Raw genomic sequence first — 12,877 nt, 5'->3', positions numbered from 1 at the left:
GATTTATCATCTGATTAGAAGGACTAAAAGTAATAAGTAAAGATGAGTTCAGAATTTTCAGAATGGATAACTGGAAAAGTAGCTATCTTAATAACTGAGACTGGGAAAACATCCTGCCACATTCTCATAGTATTAGCTGATACTCTAATGAACTGAAAGCATACTCTCCATTTTAACAAAATGGCAACCAGATTGTCACAAATGGCTTTTTAAGGGGAGCTAAAACAATTCTGAACAAAAATTAGTAGATAGGAAAATAAATTCAGAATGTGGCCTAAAAAAAGGAAGCACAAGAATGTGAAGGAATCTAAAAGAAATATTCAATTTCTCATGGCATGAAGAATAACAGAGGTATGAGAACGAATCTTGGTACAGATCCTCAGAAAGACCATTGGGGAGTGGAAGTGAGCAGGGCATGGAATTGGATTACAGATCTTGAGCATAACACTTCCTGGCATAAACAACCTTATTCACAAGAGGCTCAAAGGATCAGTCCATGCAGTCAACAAAGTACTTTATTGTTCCTTGTTTTAACTGATAACTTAGAGCAACTGATGATAAAAGAACCAATCTTAACTGTATCCGTGTATTTAAAAAAAAAAACATATACACAAATAAAATATACACACCTATTGCCTCTATGACTTACCAAGACCATTCTTTTCCTTCCAACGAGAAATATTAGGAGAGAGAAAGATAAAAGGAAAAAGAGGAAATAGGGAGGTTGGGGTCAAGGAAAAGAGAAATAGAACTGCAAAAGTTCAGCTCACTAACTCCTGCTGGGCACAAAATAGCTGTGCCAGCAGAGGACCAAGGTATGCCCAAAGGATTAGATGCCTACCATCTGGCTGGTCATGCAGATAGCTGTCTTTCCCAAGTAGACTTTCCAAATCACTAATGCAGCAATTTTCGATCCTTTCTTTGTTTTCAAGCAGGAAACTCTTCAAAATTCTTATACAGAAGTTTAACATAAAACAGATAAAAAGTAGAGCAGCTCTGGCTGGATAAAGCAGAGGGGGAAACCAAAAGCCTCCTCTGCTTGGCAGTACCCCTCCCCTCCACGGATCAGCCTCTAAGGAAGCATGTCTGAAAAACCTAGAGTTCTGAGAGATGGATTTTCCCCAATTTAAATCAATAATCTCGGTTTGATAGAAAAACTTGGTTCATATTCCTCCCTCAGCTTCTGCATCTATAAAGAAGAACTTGCTTTGTTTTTTGTTTTGTTTTTTAACTTATTTATTCAGAGAGAGAGAGAGACTGAGAGGCAGACACAGGCAGAGGGAGAAGCGGGCTCCATGCAGGGAGCTTGACGCGGGACTCGATCCTACGTCTCCACCGGGGGTGCCCTATAAAGAAGTACTTGTAAGAACAAGTGTGCTTGTGTCACAGCTTGAAAATAGACTAAAAATAATAGTAGACTATTAATTATTAGTCTATTAGACTAATAATAGTAGACTAATAAATAGTAACAAAAAGTTTAAATTACAAAAAGTATTAACAGTAAATGTGTAAGTCAACTAGAAAAGTATTTAGGAAAAAAATTTAAAAAAAGAAAAGCATTTAGGAAATAAAAATTCTAAGTATTTTTGAGAATGGAACATAGTCATGCTTAGTTTCATATTTAAGGCATCCTAGTAAAGTACAATAAATGTTTCTACTGTTATAGTTTGTACTCTTCAGAATAACAAAAGCCAAAAAGACTCTGCTTCTTCTAGGCAACAGGTAGGACCGTTTCCTTTTGTTGTATTCAAAATATACAGTAAAAGTGAAGACACAAAAACATGAAAGATTTGAACAATTAGAAGCTTCTTTTATTTTTTTATTTAAATTCAATTTAATTAACATATACTGTATTATTAGTTTCAGAGGTAGAATTTAGAAGCTTCTTTAAAAAAAAAATGACATACAAAAGGAGGGAAACTGAGTGGGGAAATATTAGAGAGGAAGACAAACCATGAGAGACTCTCCTAACTCTGGGAAACAAAGGATTGCAGAAAGGGAAGTAGGTGGGGGATGGGGTAACTGGGTGACAGGCACTAACTAAGGAGGGCACATGATGAGATGAGCACTGGGTGTTATACCATATGCTGGCAAATTGAATTTAAATAAATTATTTTTTAAAATAATAAAATAATAAAAAAGTAATCTATTTCTAGGCTTTTAACCACAGTATATTTGAGATCAATGGCTCATACAGAACAGAGTCATCATCACAGTGTAAACCCACCATGGTTAACAATAATTATAATAATTTTCATGTATTATGTACTTTTATGGATTATAACAGATCCACAGGCTATTCTGTACTATCTTATTTGCTGGTTTATTGCCAAGATCAAGACAGAGTTAATACTACCTTTTATATAATAGAAAATTTAGCTGAGAGCAAAGAATACTACTTGTTGAAAGTTAAATGGGTTATTCCTGAGCAATGAAACCAAAAAGAAACAAGCTAAGAAAATAGATCAAGAGGACATCAGAATAGGAACGGTATCATTGGTCTCATCACACCATGTTTCCAGGCTGTACAAATGTATTAAGCAAAACAAGAGCAAAGATCTAGATGGACTTTAGCCCAGTATTTCCCAATACAGTAGCCAGTAGCTTCATGTGGCAGTTTAAATCCAATAAAAAAATTCTGTTCCTTGTTTATGCTAGCCACATTTCAATGCTCATTAGCCACATGTGGCTTTTGGACAGCACAGATAAAGAACATTCCTATCACTGCAGAAAGTTTTATTCAACAGCATTACTCCAGCAGAAAACCTTTGAATGTATTAAAAACAGCAGCACTCGACAAATGTTTGGTGAATGAATGAATGATAAAAGACATGCTCCCATGGGCCATTATAACAAAATAAAAACTAGCCAGAGAAAAAGAAACTAATAATAGTAGCTAACATTTATTGGGCATTTAACATAAGCCAGATATTATTCTAGGTGTTTTATATGTACTAATTTAATTAACCCTCAACAACAACTATATGATGTATTTACTGTCATTACTCTCATTTTATAGATGGAAAAACTAAGATCAGACAGGTTAAGCAACTTTCCCAAGATCTACGATTTGAATCCAGGCAGCATGATCTAGAATCTAGGGCCCTTTTATTTTTAAGATTTTTATTTATTTATTTATTTATTTATTTATTTATTTATTTGAGAAAGAGCACGAGCAGTGCGGGGGGGGAGGGGGTGGGGACAAAGGGAGAGGGAGAAGCAGACTCCCTGCTGAGTGAAGAGCTGGACTCAGGACTCAATCTCAGAACCCTGAGATGGTGACCTGAGTCGAAGTCAGAGGCTTAACCAGCTGAGCCACCCAGGTGCTCCTAGAGTCTGCATTTTTAATCATTATACTATGCTATTCTACTTCTATCATATAATAACTGTATTTAATATTTTTGCTGTGATAGAATAAAAAAATGTTTAAGATTTTGTTTATTTATTCATGAGACACAGAAAGCGAGGCAGAGACATAGGCAGAGAGAGAAGCAGGCTCCCTGCGGGGAGCCTGATGAGAGACTCGATCCCAGGACCTTGGGATCACAAACTGAGCCAAAGGCAGATGCTCAACCACTGAGCCACCCAAGTGCCCAGAATAAAATTTATTTTAAGTCATTCTTCCCATGTATTCACCAGTCAAGTTCACAGTAAAAAGAGTAAGACAAGTAGTGAAATTAAAAAAGACTGTCAAGAAATATACCAAATGTTAATGATAGTTTGATCTCTATGCATTGAGATAAAGGGCAATTTTTATTTTCTTGTTTTGCTAACTCTGTTTTCTTTTTTTTTTATTTTTTTATTTTTTTTTATTTATTTATGATAGTCACAGAGAGAGAGAGGTGCAGAGACACAGGCAGAGGGAGAAGCAGGCTCCATGCACCGGGAGCCCGACGTGGGATTCGATCCCGGGTCTCCAGGATCGCGCCCTGGGCCAAAGGCAGGCGCCAAACCGCTGCGCCACCCAGGGATCCCGCTAACTCTGTTTTCTAAGTGTTTCATAGTGATGATGTATAACTTTTATAAAAACAACAAAAACAATAGAAATGTTATTTTTTAAGTAATATGAAAATACAATCAGCTTAAAAATTCCTAAGCAAGCTCTGCGCAGTCGCAGTATCGTAGCCAATGAGGTTTATTTGAGGCACGATTATTGCTAATTGAAAAATTCCTAAGCAGAATATCAAGACTCATCCATCTCACTCTCAATAATAGAGGCCCCCTAACTACTCAGAACCCAATACACAGAGCATAAAATATCCTCTTTTGGGCTTTATGAAAGCCATTCCTGAATAATTGTATTACGTTTCCACCTTTATCAATACTATGCTATCGAATCCTCAGTTCTTCTAGGAGAAGCATGGTAGAAAGAGTCCAGGCCTCAGTCACAGACTGTGCCCAACACACAATCTCTTAGCCTCAATTCCTTCAATGGTGATTAATTGTAAAAAATAAATTTTTAAATAGGTAAAGTACCCAGCATACAAGCCTTCATTAAATGGTGGTTTTCCCATTTTTGTTATTATTAGCCAAATGGGTTTTTATTCACTGATTCCTCAAAAAGCTTTGCACTTTCACCTCTGTGCTTTATTACTGTTTTGCTTCTCTTTTCAGAGATCATTCTCTCTATTCTAAAATCCTATTAGGGACGCCTGGGTGGCTCAGTGGTTGGGCTTCTGCCTTTGGCTCAGGGCATGATCCCGGAGTCACAGGATCGAGTCCCACATCGGGCTTCCTGCGTGGAGCCTGCTTCTCCCTCTGCCTGTGTCTCTGCCTCTCTCTCTCTGTGTCTCTCATGAATAAATAAATAAAATCTTTAAAATAAAATAAAATAAAATCCTATTAAAATTCAAGTTCCAATTTGAGTTAATCCCCTCCAAAAAAATCATCCCTGACTCTGCCAACCTAATATGATCTCTCACTCCTTTGAACTTCCATAACATGTAGTTTATTCTTCCCAAGTGGTGAGGTCCTAGTTGATTTTATTAGTTCTCTTTTCATATATGTAAGTCCTAGATCTCCAGTAAGAGTGCAAACTCCTTCCTACTGGCAGATATTCCATTTTATGCATATCTATATACCTTTCTGGTGTCTGGCAAATCACCAGGCTTATACTAAAGGCTCAAAAAAATGTGCTAATTTGATTTATGCATTGAGAAGAAAGTCATCATAATAAAAATACTGGCTGAACATTTTTGTAGTAGACTAGGAAGCCAAGAATTCTATATAAAGGTAGAAAATATCAAGTAAGCAGTATAATCTAATTCCATACTGTACTATCACTGATCAAACATCTGTCTTACTTATGCTGTATGATTTCTCTCTAGTCTAATATAAATATAAGCAGTAAATGACCCTAAGTAAATAGCACTTTTAACTTTTTAAAGAGTCTTACACATAAACCTTGGTTAAAATATATATTGGCTCAAATTGTCTTATTAGGTTTTCATTTGAAAACACATTCATCTCACTAAAAAAAAAAAAAATCAAGATAATTCAAGTGAGAAAGGTTCAGATACTGATTACTAGAAAGTGATGATTATATAACTGTATAACATATAAAAATAATTATCCTCTAAAAAGGTAAACTAGGGGCACCTGGGTGGCTCAGTAGGCGAAGTGTCTGACTTTAGCTCAGGTCATGGTCTCTGGAGTCCTAGGATGGAGCTCTGGAGCTGCTACTAAGAGTAAGGCAATTTGAAAAACAGAAGGAAGTTGCTTCATTAAATGCAACTAATTACCAAAAAATTAAGTCTTAATATATAGAAAAAGACCTACAGCACAGCTACACCCCAACAAGACAGAGCACGAAATTGTTAATCCCTCCTCTCAGCTGTTAATTGTATTCTGACAAGTCTCCAACAATGTTGGGGCTTTCTCACTGACCTCCAGTAGGAAGGAAAACCAATTACCTGAGGATGTTGGGATGGGACAGTCTGTTCATGAGCTGAACTTCTTTCAGCATGTTTGCCCGGTTACTGCTCAAAGTGTTCATCTTAAGAGCCATCACCTGGCCAGAAGCTCGGTGGCGCACCTAGAAAATAAAATAGAGCAAGAACATTGTTTCAAGGACAGCAGTTAAATATGAGTTCAAAGTCTCCGCATATAAACATGCCAAGATGTTTTAGTGCCAGTTTAGATAAAATAGACATCATTTGGGATATTTTTCTGTAAACTGATCACATTAGGGTCTCATATCCATTAATGAAGATGGATTTACTCCATTTAAGACCAAAACTATTTCACATTAAGCTGGCCAGAGAAACACTGTTAATAACACCTCAAGAAATGACATCTTTCCTTTTAATTCCCTAGGGAAAAATAGGGGAAATTTATTAGGTTGGTTCCTTATGGCCAATATTGTGGAGTCTTAGGACACTGATATGAAAAAGTCCCCTTTGTGGAATTTTAAGTGTGCACAGAAAAGATACATGCATAAGCCTTATATAACACTTAAGGAACTGTTGAACTATATTTATAGGACACTAAAGCCACATCCTCAAAATCTCCCTCAATACATACATATATGTACACATACATGAAAAAAAAGCATTGCATGTTAAATATAGAAAGAAGTCAAGTGAACCTTTTAGAGCTAATATTATAGTAAGCCAAACCAAATTACCTTATAATTGTTTAAACATACTCAAGTCAGACACAAAAAAACATGGGCCACACCATTCAAACTATTACCCATACAAGCCTGCCTTCAGCCCAGGGAGTGATCCTGGGGTCCCGGGATCCAGTCCCACATCAGGCTCCCTGCATGGAGCCTGCTTCTACCTCTGCCTGTGTCTTTGCCTCTCTCTGTGTCTCTCATGAATAAATAAATAAAATCTTTAAAAAAAAAAACAACCTATTACCCATATATACAAAGTCTACTTCTAAAACATTCACCCTCTATAGAAGTCTATATACTTTTACATGTAAAACTATTGCTTTATAATTTCCATACACACTCCACAGGTTTAAAAAAATGTAATACTTGTAAGAAAACTAGCTATGTTTTCAACCCCAAATGTTTCAGTAGTAGCAAAATGATACTACCAGAAAAATATTTTATATTACCCAAAAGAAGTTCAATTATTTTTTTTTAAGAGTTTGTTTATTTGTTCATAAGAGACACATACACAGAGAGAGGCAGAGACACAGCAGAGGGAGAAGCAGGCTCCATGCAGGGAGCCCAATGCGGGACTCAATCCTGGGACTCCAGGATCATGCCCTGGGCCAAAGGCAGGCACTAAACCACTGAGCCACCCAGGGATCTTCAAGAAGTTCAATTATTTACTGAAATGTGTTTTTCCTACTAAGAAATTATGAATGAGGCAGTAGAAGATTACTAAATACCAAGGACCTCATTAGTTTCTGGTTAAAAAATCATTTTAGAGGTGCCTGTGTGGCTCAGTCAGTTAAGTGTCCAACTTGATTTTTGACTCAGGTCATGATCTCAAGGTCATTTGATCGAGCCCCGCTTGGAATCCTCTCTCTCTCTGCCCCTCCCCACCCACCTCTCCCTCTTAAAAAAAAAAAAAATCAGATCCTGCACAATAGGGACTTACTATCCAAAAATGTCGACAACCTATGGACTTTGAGTATTCTTTCATTATGTTATAATTTAACAAGTAGAAGTTTCAAGAGAAAATATGACAACCTACTTAACTCTTCAATCTCCAGAGACTCCTTCAAATGACAATAGCCCCAGAAGTTTAACATAGGTATTGATACAGGACAGACATCACATTTTATCTTAGAATTCAAAGAAACAATGTTTCAGAGTGGTCAGAAAGAAGGGAAAAGAAGAAGCAAAACACTCAAGAGCCACAGGAACCCTAGTCAGAAAAACTGAGGAAGAACACTGGCTATCTCTCCCCTCTTCTAGATCACTTAGTGAGATTTGGAATCCATCTCCCTTCCTAGTACATCAATGATTCTGTTGTCATGTACCTCGTGACTGAAGAAAGAGAAGTGGCTTTCCTTTTCAGATCCTGCACGGATAAGTTAAAAGAGACATTTATACACAAAGAACATACTGACAGTATTTTTCCAACTCTATTTACAGAAGACATCTGTGTTTTAATAAGGGCTCTCCATTCTGAAAGTTACTCTTCTCTTTTTTTTTTTTTTTGTTTTTTTTTTTTTACTCTTCTCTTTTTTCATCATCTGAAAACTATCAGTCAGATTTTAACAAAACATCTGCTTTTAAGAAAGTTTGATATTAAAAAAAAAAAAAAGTTTGATATTAAAAAAAAAAAAGAGGGATCCCTGGGTGGCGCAGCGGTTTAGCGCCTGCCTTTGGCCCAGGGCACGATCCTGGAGACCTGGGATCGAATCCCATGTCGGGCTCCCGGTGCATGGAGCCTGCTTCTCCCTCTGCCTGTGTCTCTGCCTCTCCCTCTCTCTCTGTGTGACTATCATAAATAAATAAAAATTAAAAAAAATAAAAAATAATAAATAATAAAAATAAAAATAAAAGAAAGTTTGATATTAAAACAGTGTGAATTTCAGGGATGAATGATGTGTATTTCAGACCAATCGGGGAAAAAAAAAACCCCACTTCCTTAAACAAGTAGACAAGATGATGAACATATCCGTAACTCGTATTTATCTTTCATCTATATAAAACACTTTCTTCTAGCCCCTTAAATTCTACTTATCTTTCAAGACCACACTCAAATATCCTCTCCTCTCTAAAGCCTTCCTTGACTGTCTCTGGGAACTATTTGTGGTTTCCTTCTTTATACTACCTCAGACAAACATTCATAACACCAGTATACCACTCATTACATGGTTCTGTATATAAATATCTTCCCACCAGGCTATAAAGCATCTTGAGACCAGAATCTATACTGTAATCCATCTTTGTCTTGCAGTGCCTGGAAGGCCTGGTACATCATAAGGACACAGTGAAAACAATGGTAACAACAGTTAAACAAAATTTCTAATACACTTTCTAAGGGTCGGTGAATCATTAATTTATCCAGGTGATTTATTTGAGCAGTGGTGGGCCAGGAGTGATTTTCATTTTCTTTTTTTTTTGGGGGGGGGGGGCGTAGGGGCTGGGGGAGGCGGATTGAAACAAAAGTAGTATAAAATTCGGGCATAATTTTCTGAAGTATAGCATCTAGAAAGGAACAAACAATAAGCTATATGGCTAGTCAGAGAATGAAGAATCAAATATAGCACAAGAGATATTTACATAAATGTTGACAGAATTAGCACTTAGGCAAAAACTTCATGGGACTTCAGGAAACCTCAAAAGATTAATAGATAATAATAGGTTTTTTTTTTTTTAGAGTATAGACTACACATGATAAAGGGGAAAAAAAGTACCATCAAATATAGAGGTCCACAATAGATGGGGAACCTGCCTAAATGCAGGATGATCTTCATTTCAAGTTATCAAAACTACAAATATACTTAGATTTTCAGAGTAAAAATAAGTTTGTCCTCTGCACATAGATTTACTATTAATAAGAAGATTCTCAAGAGTAGTATCTTTAAATATCTTTGAAAATAAAGGTTAATGGGGCACCTGGGTGACTCAGTCAGTTAGGCCTCTAGATCTAAATCTAACTCTAGATTTGGGCTCAGGTCATGATTCCATGGGTTGTGGGATTGAGCCCCACATCAGGCTCCATGCTCAGTGTGCACTCTGCATGTCCCCCACGCCGCCCCTCCCCCAATAAGTAAAGAAATAACATCTTAAAGAAAAAGAAAAGAAAGGTTAAGATGGTGGTTGCTAGGGGAGAAAAAAATGGTGGGATGGGTGAAACAGGTAAAGGGATTAAGAGGTACAAACTTCCAGTTATAAAATAAATAAAGGGATGAAAACTACAGCATAGGGAATATAATCAATAATACCGTAATAACAGTATGTATAGTGACAGACAGTAACTATACTTATTGTGGCGAACATTTCATAATGTATATAATTGTCAAATCACTATATTGTACACCTAAAACTAACATGTCAACTATATTTTAATCAAAAATTTAAAAATAGGGATCCCTGGATGGCTCAGCGGTTTAGCGCCTGCCTTTGGCCCAGGGCGTAATCCTGGAGACCCGGGATCAAGTCCCACGTCGGGCTCCCTGCATGGAGCCTGCTTGTGCCTGTGTCTCTGCCTCTTTCTCTCTCTGCCTGTGTCTGTGTCTCTGCCTCTTTCTCTCTCTCTCTCTGTCTCTCATGAATAAATAAAATCTTTAAAAAAAAAAAGGGGGGGGGGAAAGGGGGGACTCTTTGCCTCTGCCCCCCTCTTTAAAAAATTTTTTTAAATAAAAATGTTAACGTAAAGATCAAGACCTCAAAAAATTAAAAATAGAATTGTCACATGATCCAGAAATTCTACTTCTGGATACATACCCAAAGGAATTGAAAGCAGGGTCTCAAAACAATGTATACCCATGTTTATAGCAGCATTATTCAAAATCGCCAAAAGATATAAGCAACCCAAGTATCTACTAACAGATGAATGGATAAAAAAAATGTAGTATACACATAAAATGGAATAGTATTATTCAGCCTTAAAAAGGAAGGAAATTGGGCAGCCCGGGTGGCCCAGTGGTTTAGTGCTGCCTTTGGCCCAGGGTATGATCCTGGAGACCTCGGATCAAGTCTCACGTCGGGCTCCCTGCATGGAGCCTGCTTCTCCCTCTGCCTGTGTCTCTGCATCTCTCTCTGTGCCTCTCATGAATAAATAAAATAAAATCTTAAAAAAAAAAAAAAAAAAAGGAAGGAAATTAGGATGCCTGGGTGGCTCAGCGGTTGAGTGTCTCCCTTCGGCTCAGGGCGTGATCCCGGTCCCAGGATCGAGTCCCATATTGGGCTCCCTACGAAGAGCCTGTTTTTCTCCCTCTGTGTGTGTGTGTGTGTGTGTGTGTATGTGTGTGTCTCACATGAATAAATAAATAAAATCTTTAAAAAAAAAAAAAAGGAAGGAAATTCTGACACATGTTGTAACATAGATGAACCTTGATACTATGCCAAGTGAAATAAGCCAGTCACAAAAAGAGAAATATTGTAAGCTTCTACTTACATGAGAGGTATTTCCACTTACAGGAGGTAGTTAAATTTATACAAACATAATGTAGAATGGCTGTTGCCAGAGGCTATGATGAGGGGAGTGATTTGGAATTGTTTACTGGGTACAGAATTTCAGCTGTGCAAGATGAAAAGACTTCTGGAGATTGGTAGCACAACAATGTGAACTGAATTGTACACTTAAATATTGTTAAGATGGTAAATCTTATATGTATTTTACCATAATTATAAATAAATGGAGGGAGGGAAGAGAAAAGAAAGAAAAAGAGGGAGAAAAAAGAGAACATTGGTATTTCTCCTTGACTTTTAAACTCATCTGATGCTACCACAGGATCTCCAAACCAGCTTCCTAAAGAACAGCAGAGTGGAGAAGTGCTCGAGCTCTGGAGAAGAGCAAACTGAACCCAAGACTTTAACACTTAAATGAATTCAGAACGACTTCTCTTTGAAGTCTTCTGTTGTATAATGAAGAGAATAATAGTTTCATAAAACTGTTATGGAGGATAAAATCGTGTTATGTTAATGAGATAATGTATACAAAGTAAATACAGCATTTGGCACATAATAAACATTAAATAGCTATTGTTTTTAATAAAAATAAGAGGGCAGCAGGGGTAGCTCAGCGATTTAGTGCTGCCTTCAGTCCAGGGCTTGATCCTGGAGACCCAGGATCAAGTCCTACGTGGGGCTCCCTGCATGGAGCCTGCTTCTCCTTCTGCCATCTCTGTGCCTCTCATGAATAAATAAATGAAATCTTTAAAAATAAATAAAAATAAAAATAAGAAACTACATGCCCATAAGAATTTAGCTTATCACGGTGCCTGGGTGACTCAGTCAGTTAAACGGCTGTCTTCAGCTCAGGGCATGATCCCAGAGTCCTAGGATCAAGGCCCACATTAGGTTCCCTGTTCAGCGGAGAGCCTTTTTCTCCCTCTCCCTCTGCCCTTCCCCTCAGCATGTGCACTCGTGCACACAAAGCATTCACTCTTACTCTCAAATCTTTTTTAAAAAAATTTAGCTTATCAGGTGGATTTGACATAACACAGAAAATGCACATAATTTTAAGTGAAACAGTAATAAAATTCCTATCTGTATCATGCCCCCAAGATTACTTATTTATTACAAAGGGTAAAATATATCTTTACAAGGGAAAGATCTGCTGACTAGCACCTTAAACCAACGGGTGGGTTGCATTTAGCATTACCAAAAGTGAAACACCTGGCATTATCAACTTCTGATGTAATATACTTGTTGAAATGTTTAATTCAAATCTAATCATAAGGGGTGCCTGGGTGGCTCAGCAGTTTGGTGCCTGCCATTGGCCCAGAGCATGATCCTGGAGTCCCAGGATCGAGTCCTGCGTCGGGCTCCCTGCATGGAACTTGCTTCTCCCTCTGCCTATGTCTCTGCCTCTCTCATGAATAAATAAATAAAATCTTTTAAAAAAAATCTAATCATAAAACAATTAGAGGGGTGCCTGGGTGGCTCAGTGAGTTAAGTGTCTGCCTTTCACTCAGGTCATGATCTCAGGGTCCTGGAATCAAGCCCCACATCAGGCTCCCTGCTCAGCAAGCAGTTGGCTTCTCCCTCTGCCCCTGTCCCTACCCTCTGCTCATGTGCTCACCAGGTCACACTCGCACTCTCTCTCTCTCTCTCTCTCTCTCTCTAAAAAAAAAAAAAAAAAAATATTCAGAAAGAAAAAAAATACAGATAGATAAAGCAATGTAGCAAAATACTAAGTGGTAAATCCAGGTGAAGAGACTACAGGGGTTTATTGTACTATTCTTTCAATTTTCTGTAGATTTCTAAACCAGAAATTGGAAGAAATAAGTAAAA

At 37.5% G+C, this 12,877-nt stretch overlaps 1 protein-coding gene and 1 pseudogene across 1 annotated transcript in view; one reads left to right on the top strand and one right to left on the bottom strand.

Moving 5' to 3' along the window:
* TESK2 (testis associated actin remodelling kinase 2) overlaps window positions 1-12,877 on the bottom strand; it is a 144,001-nt gene that overhangs the window by 62,981 nt on the left and 68,143 nt on the right. The window contains 1 exon segment of the mRNA XM_038558233.1: window positions 5,913-6,034. Coding sequence (XP_038414161.1) covers window positions 5,913-6,034 — 122 coding nt within the window.
* Window positions 4,100-4,315, top strand: LOC119869449 (annotated as a pseudogene).

Source organism: Canis lupus, chromosome 15 (assembly GCF_011100685.1).
Source record: "Canis lupus familiaris isolate Mischka breed German Shepherd chromosome 15, alternate assembly UU_Cfam_GSD_1.0, whole genome shotgun sequence".
Lineage (NCBI taxonomy): Eukaryota > Metazoa > Chordata > Mammalia > Carnivora > Canidae > Canis > Canis lupus.
The sequence above is the reverse complement of the archived record's forward strand: the minus strand, read 5'-3'. Positions and strand labels throughout refer to the sequence as shown.